The sequence below is a fragment of the Podarcis vaucheri genome, assembly GCF_965113315.1.
Source record: "Podarcis vaucheri genome assembly, chromosome: 2".
In the NCBI taxonomy this organism is placed as follows: domain Eukaryota; kingdom Metazoa; phylum Chordata; class Lepidosauria; order Squamata; family Lacertidae; genus Podarcis; species Podarcis vaucheri.
Window position 1 is genome coordinate 20,165,719 of NC_138760.1, and position 16,007 is coordinate 20,181,725.

General features: G+C 42.7%; 1 protein-coding gene across 9 annotated transcripts in view; it reads left to right on the forward strand.

Moving 5' to 3' along the window:
* Window positions 1–7,629: 7,629 nt before the first annotated feature.
* LARP4 (La ribonucleoprotein 4) overlaps window positions 7,630–16,007 on the forward strand; it is a 40,873-nt gene continuing 32,495 nt past the window's right edge. For 3 of the 9 annotated variants that reach the window (XM_082212475.1, XM_082212478.1, XM_082212474.1), the window contains exon 1: window positions 7,630–7,892. Coding sequence is in view for 3 of the 9 variants with exons in the window: in XM_082212474.1 (XP_082068600.1) it covers window positions 7,875–7,892 (18 nt within the window). In the remaining 6 variants the exon portion in view is untranslated. Of the gene's footprint in view, window positions 7,897–8,083; window positions 8,253–16,007 lie in introns of those variants that run through there. The other 6 variants (XM_082212472.1, XM_082212473.1, XM_082212476.1 and 3 more) reach the window with 4 other exon arrangements.

The window sequence follows — 16,007 nt, forward strand, 5'->3', positions numbered from 1 at the left end:
GTATTATGTAATGTATTACGCAAGGAAGATTTTCTCTTAGATACAATTGACTCAGAAACATAAATGTGAATCGAGACATCAGTGGCATTCTGTGGAACGATGTCTCTAATTACTGTATTTTTTGCTCTATAAGACGCACCAGACCACAAGACGCACCTAGTTTTTAGAGGAGGAAAACAAGAAAAAAAATATTCTGAATCTCAGAAGCCAGAACAGCAAGAGGGATCGCTGTGCAGTGAAAGCAGCAATCCCTCTTGCTGCTCTGGCTTCTGGGATAGCTGCGCAGCCTGCATTCGCTCCATAAGACGCACACACATTTCCCCTTACTTTTTAGGAGGGAAAAAGTGAGTCTTATAGAGCAAAAAATACGGTAACTAGTATTTTGGGAATGAATGTTTGGACTGTACCCTTTCGTGTCATTGTGTTTTAGATTCCGCGGTAAAGTAGCGGAATCTAAACAAGAATTACACATAGCACCAAAAATGTTGAAATATACATTTATTAAGAAACCAGAAGCCTTTCTACTTGGAATAACAAGTTTGGAACTGCCCAAGAAAGATGTTAGATTGTTTTTGTATGCCACAACTGCAGCTAGAATTTTGTTGGCGAAAAATTGGAAATTACAAGAAGTACCAAAAGTGGAGGGATGGCAGTACCAAAAGTGGAGGGATGATGGACTTTTTTTAAAAAATAAATTTTTTATTGGTTTTTCAAAATTTTTATATACACATACAGACAAACAAACACACAAACAAACATGTATAATTTCATATCCCTTTTTCTTAAACCTTACTTTGCCGACTTCCCCATACCTCCCCTTTCTACATCCCAATTTCCAAAATTATTTCGGCAAATCCTAACACTTGGTTTAGTCAAATTTCCCATTATTCTTTTCTTTTACTTAATCTTTAACAGCTATAGTCACCTTTTCCCCCTTAAAACCTCGACATTTTAGCATTCATTAATTTTACAATGTTTCTTAAGATAAACTTTAAATTTCTTCCAATCTTCTTCCGCCGTCTCTTTCCCCTGATCACGGATTCTGCCAGTCATTTCAGCCAGTCCCATATAGTCTATCACCTTCATCTGCCATTCTTCCAAAGTGGGTAAATCTTGGGTCTTCCAATGCTTTGCGATGAGAACTCTTGCTGCTGTGGTGGCGTACATAAAAAAAGGTCTGTCTTTCTTTGACACCAATTGGCCGACAGTGCCCAAGAGAAAGGCCTCTGGTTTCTTAGGGAAAGTACATTTAAGTACCTTTTTCATTTTATTATATCATATTATTTCATTTTATTATATCATTTCCCAGAAAACCTTAATCTTCGGGCACGTCCACCAAAGGTGATAAAAAGTACCTTCAATTTCCTTACATTTCCAACACTTATTATCAGGCAAATGGTAAATCTTTGCTAGCTTGACTGGGGTCATGTACCACCTATAAATCATTTTCATTATATTTTCCTTTAAGGCATTACATGCCGTGAATTTCAAACCGGTGGTCCACAACTGTTCCCAGTCAGCAAACATAATGTTATGACCAATGTCCTGTGCCCACGGGATGATGGACTTTGGGGAGCTAGCCGACCTGACCGGAAGAGTCCTCGACCAGAAGGAGGAGGAGTACCAAGAGGAATGGAAGAAATTCAAAGTCTATTTAGCTAAATATGTCAAGATAACTTAAGTAGAATTACTTGCGAGTTTCAGATAGGCCTAGGATTTAAATATGTGAGGTTGTAGAATACTATGTTGTTAAAATGAAAAGAAAGAAAGATGTTAATCAACCAAGTAAATTCTATGTAAAAACAGTTTTGGAAAACTGCTACAATGATTTAGATGGAAACTCAGCCAGGGGGATTCGAGGAAATCACCTAACAATGTTAACAAAAATGGAATTATTACACCTAGGATAAATGTTTGTTTGTTTGTATTTTTTTAATGTTTTCATGTTTGTGGATTTACCGGTATGTGTTAGAAATTTGGAAAACTAATATAAAAAAAAATGAAGAAAAAAAGTTATTTAGAGCAGTCCCTAGACTCGTCTAAAGGAAACTTGGGTAACAAACGCTGGTTTAACAAATCACATGAATAAGAGAGAGAAAAGCTTTATGGGATGTTCTCTAGATACTAGACTTATAGTGCAATCTTATTCATCTCTGCTGAGTAGTTCTACTGGGTTCAATGGGGATTACCCTCGGATATGCATAGGACTGTAGCCTTGGGAACATGCGTAGACATGCATGGGCTGCAAACCGGATCCCACAAAAAATTCTACTTGCAACATACAAGGTGGGATTTGTGAGGAATTATGGGGGTGGGGAATTAACTATTGGGAAACTACTGAGAGTTGCAGCTAGGTGAGAATAAAACTGCTTCTCTGGCCCCAAGTCTGCCTGTCTGTCTCTCTCTGTGTGTTTTATCTTTCCCTCCTGGTAGTGTTCTGGAGAAGTGTTTGTGTGGGAACTGGAATCAACTGACAAGCACACGTTGCTGATTCTAGTTACACTATTTTCCAGCATGTTTAAAGTTGATAGGTGCTCTTATTCCCATTGCAGCTGAGTCATAGAATCATAGCACCGTAGGGTTAGGAGGAACCACAATGGACAACCAACCTCTGTTTAAGAATCTCCAGTGAAGGAGGGTCTACCATGTTCCAAGGTGGTCCATTCCACTGTCAAACAGTTCTTACTATCAGAAAGTTCTTCCTAATCTCCAACTGGAATCTGCTTTCTTGTCGTTAGAATCCATTGGTTTAGGTCTTAACCTCCGGAGCAGCAAAAAGCAAGCTTGCTCCATCTTCCATGTGACAGCCCTTCAGATATTTGAAGATGGGTATCATATCACCTCTTAGTTTTCTCTTCCCCAGGCGAAACACCTCAACCATTCCCCATAAGGCTTGGTTTCAAGTCCCTTCGTCTTTTCACTGCTTTATTCTGTAGTTCTAGCTTGTCAATATCCTAAATATTCTAAAACTGTGGTGCCCAGGATTGGACACAGAATTCCAGGTGGGGATCTGACCATGGCAGAATAAAGAGGTAGTTATTACTTCCTTTGATCTGGATCTCCTCCTCTGAGGAACAACGAAATAGGTCTGCGGGAAGCACTTTTTCCACTAATCATAATTCATCTCCCCCACCCTTAGCTATGATGACTTCGTGTTCTTGGAATCACTTTATCTGTACATATTATATCTAGGTTTCTAATTCTGCTTCTGTGAGTGGCTTCTTATTAATGTAGAATTCATAAATCTGCATAACCCCCTGTCTTGGGACAACAATATCAGGAAAATGGTTAATGTCATTTTTAATTATATTAATACAGATATTATCTCCAGGGAATTTGTAACATTTAGGCTTGTTGCAGACTACTTGACAATTTCAGAATTAAACACTTTTGCCAACCTAAGCAAAGTCTTATGTGTAAAAAAAAAAAAAGTTCATAGCAGTTGCAGAAAAATTAACCCACCACAAAGTTTATCCAAGGGACAAGCATAATAATGCTATTTTTTCTCCCCATCACACAACTTTATATTTTATACAAATAAAAGCACCACTCTGCAACACAATCTCCTCCCCAGTCATGGTATACATACATTTGGAACATTGCCTAAGACTGAACATGATAAGCATCTGTAAATGGAAAAGAAGTGAGGTCTCCTCATCCAATAATATCTCACATGGGTGATGTTATGATTTTACCTGAACTTCCTGTTAAACCTGTTAAGAACATGAATGATGACTCTGTGCTTCATTCCTATAGTTTGTAACTATTCACTTAATAAACTTAATTTCAAAAGATGCAAAATGAGATTTCCAACTGAAATGTTTCCTCCACAATAGCAATTTGGGGAAATGGCCAGTTTCTTAATCACCATGTGTTAAAGCATGTTGCACAAAAACAACACTTTGGACAGGGGAGAGTGTTGGCGCATCTCAAAGGTATTGGAAGTGTAAAATATAGGGTTATTTGGCCTTAAAAGGTAAAGGTAAAGGGACCCCTGATCATTAGGTCCAGTTGTGACCGACTCTGGGGTTGTGGCGCTCATATCGTTTTATTGACCAAGGGAGCCGGCGTACAGCTTCCGGGTCATGTGGCCAGCATGACTAAGCCACTTCTGGCGAACCAGAGCAGTGCATGGAAAAGCCGTTTACCTTCCCGCCGGAGCGGTACCTATTTATCTACTTGCACTTTGATGTGCTTTCAAACTGCTAGGTTGGCAGGAGCAGGGACCGAGCAACAGGAACCCACCCCACCCCCCGCAGGGATTTGAACCGCCAGCCTTCTGATCGGCAAGTCCTAGGCTCTGTGGTTTAACCCACAGTGCCACCCGCGTCCCTTCTATTTGGCCTTAGCCCAAAGCTTATTTTGGTGTGCAGTAATAAAACTTGAGTTCAGGCAGCTCATGGAGCTGCCAATCATGTAAAGAACTGGGAACAAGGAGCAAACTTCAGTCTTCTCCACTTCTTGAACTTCTCAGTTGTTATGAAATGAACGAGACAAGAATGTACATCATATTTTTGCGCACGAAAAATAATGGTGGCATGAAGATCAGAAAAATAAGTGGAGCAGTCCAATTAGAGCTTGGCTTATTACCTGGGTGCTTTAATGCTTGAAGAACCCCACCTCCTGCTTTACCAATAATGCTCTGTAATGATGGTTCTGTAATTAGGTGACAATTCTTTGTTGATGATCTTCAAAGCTGCAGTGCTTCTGAAATCCTGCAGTGATTAGTACATCAAATGCTCAAATGTCTGCCCAGTCAGGTAACTTTAACCACATCAAGCTGAGCTCCGACCAAGGTGCTTCATAGGGATTAGCAGATCTGCACATGTGCAAAATATTTGCAGACATAGTCAGATTTCTATAGATGGAGCTGCTTCATAGGTAGAGATTCCCTTTGCTCCACTGCAGACCCTCTGATGCATTAAAATAAAAGCGCCATTGCACCTTAAAGACAAATGCATTCATTATTGTATAAGCAGCCTACTTCTTCCGGAGTAACGACAATTATTTATTTAAATGATTCATATCCCACCCTTCCAAACAAACCCAGAGTGGCAATCCTATGTATGTCAACACAGAAGGAAGCCCCAGTGAGTTTAATTTGACTTAGTCCCAGCAACTAATGCTCTCCTGCACATAAACCACTCGTAAAACAGTATTAAAAACATAAAAACCAGCAAGAACTTAAACCAGCAGAGATAAAATAAGAATAATTTGGTAATGCCTAGGAGTAAAGAAAGGTTTTCAACATAGTAATGTCAAGGTTTGCTTCTCTTCAAAGGGAATTCCAGAGAACTGGTGCTTCTGTGCTACAGGCGTGTGCTCTAGTCACAGCATGCTTTACCAGGCACAGGGCCTTCTCGGTAGTGGCACCCGCCCTGTGGAACACTCTTCATCAGATGTCAAGGAGTTAAAAAACTATACAACTTTTAGGAGACATCTGAAGGCAGACCTGTTTTTAATGTTTGACATTTTATTATGCTTTTGTATTTGTAGGAAGCCACCCAGAGTGGCTGGGGCAACACAGTGAGATGGGTGGGGTACAAATAAAATTATTATTATTATTATTCTTACTGCAAGGCAGTGCCTTTTCCAGGGGGTACTCAAGGGTACACAGTGCAGGCACCTCTTTTGTTGTTGTTAAAAAGTGTGGCACTTACTGTAACAATTTCATGGTGAGTACTAGAACATATTATTATTGTTTGTTAAAAAGTGTGACATTTACTGTAACAACATCATGGTGAGTACCAGCACCTATTTTTCTAGAAAGAAACCCCACTGCTGCATGGGAGTGTGGCACCACCAGTAAATCTCAGTGACTGGGATGGAATATAGGGGGAGAGGCATGTTCTCAAGTCCCCTGCCCCCCAAACTATGTAAGGCTTTTCAACACAGCCACCAAAACCCTGAATCTAGCTCTGTAGCAAATCCGCAGCCAATGCAACGCTATTCAGGGAAGCTTTTAATGTATGATATTTTAGTGTTTGTTGGTTTCTGTGGAAGCCGCCCAGAGTGGCTGGGGAAGCCCAGCCAGATGGGCGGGGTACAAATAATAAATTATTATTATTATTTCAACGGAGGCGTCACACGTTGCCCACATGTTTTATACAACAAACTGACACACGACACATGGAACGCATCAAAGGCTGCGATTACTTGGCAAACCAGCAGCCCAGTCCCCTACATATTGGCAGGTCCTGTAGCGCTCAGCACGGCTTGCGGTGCAACAACTGAACAGAAAATGTGGTGGCTTTTAGGGGCATGTCAGAAGAACTGTCAAACTTCTTACAGATGCAAGCTTTCATGGCACAGGGCTGAAAAGTGATGCTGTAATAATAATAATAATAATAATAATAATAATAATAATTTATTATTTGTACCCCGCCCATCTGGCTGGGTTTCCCCAGCCACTCTGGGCGGCTTCCATAGAAACCAAAAATACACTAAAATATCACACGTTAAAAACTTCCCTGAACAGGACTGCCTTAAGATGTCTTCTGAATGTCAGGTAGTTGTTTATCGCTGTAGCACATTCGATTGCTCTTTTAAGGTAGCGCCACAAGACTGCTGTGCTTTTGTGACACACATTAGTTGGGCTGTTGCTCCGGAACTCATGCCTAAGAAAATCCGCAAAGGTTTAGGCTGTGGAGGGTGTGGGTGAGGGAAGTGCATTTAAGGCTGATAAACCCAGCCTAGGCAAAAGAACACGTTTCCTTTTTTAAAATAATTTTTATTAAATTTTCTGTTTTACAATTTCAAATACTCGCTTTACGTCCTTGGGTTATCAAGGACTTCCCGTCTTCCCTTTACACGGTTCATATTACATATCTTAAATCCCTGCATATTTTACAAAAACATACCAATCAGTTTTCCATTACTGCATTCATCAAAAACTTATTTACTGTTGAATTTATCTTAATGCTGCCAGAGTTTTCAGCTGTAGGGTTAGTTTCCGTATATTCAATAAACGTTTTCCAATCTTCTTTAAACGTATGTTCTTCTTGTTCTCTTATTCTATATGTTAAGTCTGCAAGTTGTGCATATTCTGTCAATTTAAGTTGCCATTCCTGTTTGGTTGGGACCTCACTTGTTTTCCATTTTTGGGCTAACAAAACACGGGCCGCAGTTGTTGCATACATAAATAACTTTTTCTGACACCCGGGAATTTTGGTCTGAATTATCCCCAACAGAAAGGACTCTGGTGTTGGGGGCGGAAAGTACTTTTAAATCTGTTTTTCTTCGCAGGCTGGGATCGGGGATGGAGAAAAGTACTTTTAAACATTCCCCGCCCGCCCCGCCCCCCCAATTCATTATAGATCATTTCCCAATACTCTTTTTATCCATGTCCACCACATAGGAACGCGCAAGTTTCCGGCACTTGGGAATGGTCGCCTGTTCTCGCAGCGCAAACACTGCGTTACCACCCCCCCTCCAAGTCCGGAGAATGGTTCCTGCGAAGAGCAGCCGCAAAGCCCCCCACCCCCGCTTCAAGGAATGGTACGCTCCGGCTGCCGCGCAGCCGCGCGTGCAGCTACCGGCCCAGCGGCCGCCATTACTTCCGGCTGGGTCATCGCTATGGGGCTCCTCAGTGTCCTGCTCGTGGCCCGGAAGCGCTTGTAGCGGTTGCCCCGGAAGAGAAGGAGAAGGGGGAAGGCTCAGCCCTGGTGGAGAGGCCGGAGGAGGCGACGGCGGGAGGCGGAGCTAGTGCCCTTTCGCGCGGCTTCTAGAGCGGAGTCTGGACTGTCGCCGGTGGAGAGAGCGGCGGGCGGGGAGAGGCTCGAATAATATTCCCAGCGACAGGGGGGGGCGGGGGCGGGGCCTCGGGGTCGGGAGGGTCACAGACTGGAGGGGGTTGGGAGGTTGAGAGGAAGAAGATGCTGCTCTTCGTGGAGGTGAGTGAGGGAATGAGCGGGAGCGCGCGAGGCGGGGGGGGGGAGGAGGTTGGCCCGTGTTGAGGCACGTGACTCTGAGGCGGCTCGCGCCCTCGCTGCGCGCGTGGGGGGGGGGGTTGGAACTGACACAGCAAATCTCTGCGCCTGACCCTCCCCTCTCCCTTACATTGGGATAATCATCAACTGAGCTGAGGGAAGGTGGGGGCGGGGGGGGGCGAGGAGTAGGAGGAGGTGCCCAGTACGCGCGCGCTTCCTCCCTCCCTCATTCACACCCCCCGCCGCACGTGCGCGCTCTCGCTCTCACGCAGAGACCCCGGGCGCTCCATGCGGGCGCAGGAAGCTCACGCTGCCGCCGGGCGGGTAATGTGGCGGCGGTGGGTGGGGTGGTCTCTTGCCTCGGTGGCTTAAGATGTGCATATGGGGCTGGAGGTGGGTGGCTGGCTGGCTCGGATAGACGTCCCGAGGGGCAGCCCTGCTGCTTGGGGGGGGGGAGCCGGGTGGTGTGGGTGTGCCCCCCCCAAGGGCAGGCGTCGGAAGGAGCGGGAGGCCTTCGAGGCCGGCGACGGTGCGTGCGCGTGTTGGGTGACTTTTAAGGCTCCCGAGAGCTGGAAGCGTGGCTCGGGAGGGTGAAGGCGAAGCAGGCCTCCGGGCCCAGCTGGCCTGTGCTGAGAAACGGAGCGGCCGCGTTTGTGCGTGTGTGTGAATGGGAGCTTTTTTTTTTTCGTGCGTGGCTGGTGGCTTCGCGTGGAGGGGGTTGGGGAAAGCCCGGGTGAAGGGAGGCCTTGAAAGGCACTGCAATGACCTTTTGTAAAAGTTGCTCTGGTGGTGGTTGCGGCGTGGAACATGGCCGGGCACGTGTGAAGGTTACACATTGAGGCCCGCGCCGGGGAGGGAAGATACTACTAGAACTATTTCCCCACCAGCATATCCTCCTATCTTTTTTATAAAAAAAAATAAAACCTGGAAGATTTCTTTTTTACTCCCTCCGCCCAAATAGCTCCCCCCCCAACCGCAGGCACATGGCATGAGTGCAAAATAATCAGCTGACTGCCTGGCTTTCTCTTTCTCTTGCCTAGCTAATGCTTTGAGTAGATTCCAGATTGTATTGTTCTTATTGTAGAAATGTTGCAACTTAGCAACTTGGCGCTGGCTTAACTGTGCCCATAAACAGCACGCTTTGAGTGGTGAAGAGGTGTAGTTTCTGGATCTGAAGGTGATTTTAACGAGATGGGTTTAATCGGTTTTCTTATTTGAAGATCTTAACACATGGTGATTATTGCAATAATATTGTTACTCGTTGTAACTAAACAATATAGCTTTGTATCTTATAGTACTGTGTAAATCTATTACTGTAGAAGGAAAAGTTTGTGAATGGGAGTTATATGTAGCATATGGCTGTTTTCAAACAGTGCAAAGTCAAAATGGAGAATGACATTTTCAAATGCAATTCCAATCTTTCTTGTGATAAGATAAGCAGTTACTTAGATTAAGAAGGCATAAAAGTTTTTCTCGTGTTAAATATTTATTTGGAGTCTTACTTGTAGATCAGTTTTATACATGCCTTGAATCCAGTGGGACTTTCTTCAGTGGGACTTACTAACAAGTAAATATGTATTAGAAGACAGCCTCAGGCACCCATTAAAATAATGCATGACGAAAGAGTGAATGCCTTAAATGCGTTTTCAGCAGAACCATTGACTTTTGACAAAGGTGTGTAATTAGAACCTATTTGTAAGTCATACATTATATATATTTTTTTTATTTCACCAAGCGGCCTCATGAGCACTTAAAGGGTGGACTAATGTGGCTGTTCAGTAGTATAAAGGTTATTCAGTATAGATTGACTTTAGGTAAAAAGGGTTTGTGACTCTTAGTGTTCCAAGGTGTGCAAAATGTCAGAAAACATATGGATTCACAGCACATTCCTATACGTGTATAGTCATCGCATTACTCCTCAGTAAGTACATAAGGAATCACAGGAGTGTGTGAATAATTGGAATAATCACATCTATTTAGATGCAAACATGATATGAAGGCTAGGGACTAATTAAGAAAACTTACCATAGAAATAAATAAGCAGCTGCAGAAGTAGCCATTCACAGTAATTTATTACACCTGGAGTGCTAGAATACTTTACCTATCTGAAAAACCAAAACCAAAATGGATATAAGCAGACCAGGAGGAAGAGTCTGTTCCTGTTTTAATTTCTTCTATTGGGAAAATGGTATGGCTGTTTGTAATGACTCGTCATTTGTTAGTAATAAAGTGATTTTCCCAAGCATGCAAGCTTATCACTTTATAAAATAACTGAAAATGCATGCTTTTAAGGATGCAATCCTATACACACTTATCTGAGTGCTTACATCTGAGTAAACATGCCTAGGAATGTGCTGTAATTCATACAAAGAGAGCCAGTGTGGTGTAGTGGTTAAGAGTGGTAGACTCGTAATCTGGGGAACTGGGTTCGGGTCTCCGCTCCTCCACATGCAGCTGCTGGGTGACCTTGGGCTAGTCACATTTCTCTGAAGTCTCTCAGCCCCACTCATCTCACAGAGTGTTTGGTGTGGGGGAGGAAGGGAAAGGAGAATGTTAGCCGCTTTGAGACCTTCGGGTAGCGATAAAGTGGGATATCAAATCCAAACTCTTCTAAACATGTGCCTATGGTGAGCCTTTCATTTTTTAAAAAAACATTGTTTATAATGATGAACCTAGCCCCCACAACAATGTTTGTGGTGCATTCTTACTGTTTTAGTCTGTTTTGTTCCACAGCTGTGGAATGGGTAGCAGTTTGAACTTCAGTACAATTGGACGGCTCCCTTTAGTGCAGTGAAGCGTTTTCTTTTAACATGAGAGCCATTTCTGATCATCAGTTTGCAACAGAGCTGGTGCAAATGAGTTTGATTTCAAGTACAGTCATACCTTGGAAGTCAAACGGAATCTGTTCCGAAATCCGTTCCAGAAGTCCGACTTAAATGTTCAGAAACCAAAGTGTGGCTTCTGCAGCCAATCGGAAGTCGCAGAAGCCCTGTTAGACGTTCGGCTTCCAAAAATAGTTTGCAAACCAGAACAGTCACTTCTGGGTTTGCGCCATTTGGGTGCCAAAACATTCGGGAACTAAGCTATTCTATAACCAAGGTACAACTGTGCATGTTACCAACTATTTGTGATAGCTGTTTAACTTGTGTACCTTGTGCAAGATCTTCTGGCTCACGGGTAGGGAACCTTTTTGATTTGGTGAACCAGAACTTTTATCTCCTCCCTCTCCACAGGCCTACTTTTGCAGGTGGGTGGAGCCACCCACTTGTCTGTCATTAATGTTTTGAGGTTGTCAGGCGATTTGATAGGTGTGCATTTTTGCTCACCTCTCAAGGTTGCCCTGTGGGATGTTAGGGGAGGGGTTCTGCTTCAACAGCATTTTTCCTGCAGGGAATATGTTGGTGAAACAGCACCCAGCTGAATTGTAGTCTGCTGAACAGCTGATGAGCAGAGAGTCTTCAGTCCTGCTCCATGCTGGGACCTGAGCAGGATTTAACCTCCCTTCTTCAGTTGATGATTGTGGATTAAATCCTTCTGCTTTGGCTGTGTATGCCAATTCTCAGCAGGGGAATTGATGTGTGCAGCCAATGCAGAATTGAACCCTGACCATCAGCTGATACCACCCACCAGCAGCTGACTGAGAGGTGGAAGTAGGCTTGGGGAAATGGCCTTCTGGGCCAAATTTGACCTTGTGGGCAAAGGTTGGTCTGTGAAGTGGATGTTTCCAATTCCTGATTGGCTAATGGCCATAGTGTTCATGGTTAAGTAAAAGAGTTCTAGGAGGACATGCAATTTATAACATACTTGCTTGCAAATAATACTTAATTGCAGTGGATCATTCAAGAATGCAAGCTTTGCATTTCTTTTGAAATTCCTGATTTTTCTTATTCAGCTAATCTTCATTTCTTTTTTCTTTATCAGTACCTTAGCCTCTATAATGACACCTCAAATCCAATGAATTGCCCATGTTGGTTTAAAGATGGCTGCAATTTTATTTACTTATGTTGTAAAGTTTTGGCATCTTGTTATAACATGGAGATTGAACCAGGAAGTCAATTTAGTGCTGAACACTGTGCTAAGAGGTCACTATCTCTTTTTCTTCTCTGCCTCTGGCAGCTGTGCAACTTTCAAACTAGGTAAGCTTCATTGGGGAAAGAGGCTGAGAGGGGATTCTGTGTGGTCGTTTGGCAACCATACAAGCATCTCTTGATGCTTCCTCTTAACCTGGAAGTGATGGGGAATGCTTCCATAGTTGCTTAGCAACTGCATGCGTGTTTCCCCTTCTACTGCTTTGTCTGTATAATGCATACTAGCTCAGTTGGCATGAATGTGGCTGAAAAAAGTGCAGCTGTTACCACCACTCCTTGCTTTAAAGTGTTAGCTAAGACTGGGAAGCAAAATCATTCCCCACATCAATACTTCCACTGGGCTAGTGATAAATTGGATTTGGCCCATGGACTGTCAATTAGCAGTTTTTGATATTGAAGACCCTTCCATGCAGAGCTTGTCTGAGGCCCTGGGCAGGAGTCTTGTTATAATAAAGTTATAAACTTAAACAACGCCCCCTACCCCACCCCAGCCCCCTGAGGCCTGGGACAAGTGTACCTGGTTGGGCCCCCACTGCTACCATATTGGTTGCTTTCTCATGTTTATATTTTGTATCTCCTAATCTGATTCATTATAAATTAGGAGTGTTGAATAACAGATTCTCATTATATACATAATAATGCATCTCCTTTTCTTGGATGAGTTTAGTAAAGTATATGTTGAAATACTCAAAAGTGGTGCTATGGCATAGCTAACCTTTAAGTACAGTAAAATGACTATTGAGTAACTTATTTGTTGGAGAAATAATAAACCTATGCTGAACAAAGGTAAAAAAATCAAAGCAACATTACTACTTTGTCCCTGTTATCATAGTTCTAAAGCCAAAACTATTAGAGACTGGTGAATGAGTGATACCAACATAGAAATGTGTGATGGTTTGGATTTTTAGTGGAAACTGCATGACACATCAGACAGTGAAAGAAATGCACGGTATGCAGTCTTGATAATTGATTTTATATGGCACCCTTTTGAATATTAACTGCATTGCAAAGTTAAGTCAGGCATGTGCAGAACGCAAAGTGGGTGGGGAATGGTAGGTAACAACTAGTGCAAGAGCTTCATTTTGCCAGTGTTACTTTAGTGCTGCCCGTCTTGATCTTGTTCGGCAGAACTCTAATGATGATCTGTTCAGGGGTGGACTGTGGATTGCAGGTGTTTAGTATATTTGTTACTAAACCCTCTGGGTTGGAACCAGAGAAAAGCATGCAGAAAGGGGATTGCAGAAGCTGATATCTGCTTCCCCCAGAACTCCACTGCTGAGTCCAGGGCTCTGTGTGTGTGGCTGAGGCAATCTCTGAAACCTGGGCTGTGACTAGGCAGGACAGAAGCCTGCTAAGCTTTGTGGTCTGGTGTGTGGATGCTAATCTTGTATTCCATGTAGCAAGGCTAGATCTGGTCACTTCACAAAACAATATTTCATGTCCAGCTGTTACATTGCTAATATACCTAAAGGGATGGGGAAAGTTGCATTTGTATATGGTTTAGTCATAGAATTGTAGAGTTGGGAGTTTCTTCTAGTCCAACCACCTGCAGTGATGCAAAGGAGGAAGAAATTATTGAAATTTGTTAAGCACTGTAAACCAAGAAGCTGCTGCAGAGCTGTTACTGAAAAGTATTTACTGAATGACATCCTTGTGTAACAAGTTTTGTAACTTCAACACTGTTCAGCCCTGGCACATGTAGGATTTTGCGGTTACTGTTTTTGCTCAATCATGCTTTGGCAACAAGCAGTAGAAATAAGCGGTAACATACTGGTAACATACAAGCTAAGTCCTCATGTATGAAATTTAGGCATTTAACGGAAGCAGGAAGTTGGTGCAGCAAGACTTCATTTCTCCAAACCGTAGTTTGAATTTGTTCTCTGGGGGTTATTGGTGCTTAGAAACGAATTTAATTGGCCAGCAAATGGCTTTGCAAGCCCTCCAAAGGCACCATTATTAGATTGTCATTCCAGTTATAAGAAGTTTGGGAGGATCTCTAGAATAACTTCGCAGGTATGTGAAAAGGTTGCCAGTCATTAAAAAAATTGTGTAGTCTTGCTTGTTTCACTGGGAAGCTTGTGCATTATGTGCAATGTAATCTCACCTTTTAAAATAAGATTTTCCTTTTTTAATAGCTATATTGCAGTGCTTGGTGAAGGAATTTATATTTCATGATAGCGAAAGAATAAGTATGTATGTAATGACCAACCAGCAATCACTACAGGACTTGAAGCTTTCAGCCTCTAGTGGCTTTGCATTTTTTTCTTCAGCACTATTCTCAGAGAACACATTTCACATATGTGTAGAAACTGCTACAAAGAATATGCAAAACATTCAGAACTAAAACTTAAAAGACCTTTGTCCTTGCTGCTCCCCCCCCCCCCCGCTTTTGCTGATCAAAGTTAGTTCCTGGGCGAAGCCTGATTCGGAGCTAAGTACGCTTAAAAAAGCTGATACAAACTTGGAGTGCTCGGAACAGGTGAAGGAAAATGTAATAAGAAAGGCAAAAAATCACAAATCTTATCAGCTGCAGGAGGATGTGTTTTATGAGCCCTTTTGGACATTCCATTGTCAACTGAATATTGTGTGTGTGTTATTCTTGTCCTCTCTCTCACACACCTTTTGTGTGAAAGTTAATTCTCACAATACTTCAGGCATCTATTATTGTGGAGAGGTGGAAACTTTAAAAAGAGGTACGAGGGAGAGCTTGAGGTTACTCATCTCCATCGCCAATAGTTAATAAACACAACCTAACTTCAAGGCTACTCTAGAAGCTATAACCTTATTGGAACTTTTCACCTGCATGAAGAAAGCAATCCAGTTGCAATTCTTGGACTGAAGAGTAGTTTTTGTTGGGTCCCGTATTTTCTCAAAATGTATCTACAGATTCACTCCTATCTCCACCGATTTCTCAGGGTAGAAGTGGATGGGTCCTGCTCAAAAGCAGACCCAGTTCTATGCCTCTTTCCTTAACCATAATGTTTAGTAAGGGATTCATGTGATGTGATAATCGCATTGTGCCCATCCCTGTCCCTGCTATATATCAATGGATGTTAGGGGAGCAGGAATAGGTTCAGCTCTGGCTGAGGTGTTATTTATTATATACTATAATGGTAATCAGAAAACTCTTATGTCACCTTTCCCAAGGGATGGGAAGGGAGGAAGGCAAGGTTTTAAGACTTTTTAAGTGTATCTTGTAAAGTTGTTAAAACCTTGTATATTGTTTTGATTCCTTCTTAATATAACAGAACAACTACAGCAGTCTTCTTAATCTTCTGTCTTCAATATCTTGTTGGATAACAACTTCCATAGTCTCTGATTTGGTCATGTTGGCTTGGGCTAATGGGATTTGGAGTCCGAGCATCTGGAGGGTGGTCGGTTAGAGAAGCCTGATAATATGTTATGTATTATTATTTTAATGTTAGAATTTGTGCCTTTGACATGTCTACCTTTATACATAGTTCTATTAAATTATTTATGACAATGGCATGCAGAATCAGAGATCTAGTCAAAAATATAAGGAAGAAATATAATGTGAATGGGAAGATGGGGTACCAGTTTCTGGTTGAGGCTTCTGCTTTATCCTTTGCATTTCTGTACTGTCACAAGTCTTCACTTCTGCTAGTGAAGTAGAATGCAGTTGTATGACACCGGATACATTGGGGGGAGGCGGAACTGATTGAGACTGGATTCAAACGGAATGTTATGACCTGCGATTTAAAAACCGGCTGTGTTGGAGTGTACCTTACTCTTGAGAAAGAATCCTCTCAGTCACTCACTGTTTTACCCATGTCTCTGTTCTAAGCCTTTCAAACACGATCGGAGGGGGTGAAGACAGTTCATATTTTGGGAGACATAGGTGTTTAGTTCACAAAGCTATACAGTGGTGCCTCGCAAGACGAAAAGAATCCGTTCTGTGATTCTCTTTGTCTAGCGGTTTTTTCGTCTTGCGAAGCAAGCCCATTGACGGATTAGCGGCTTTTAGCGGCTT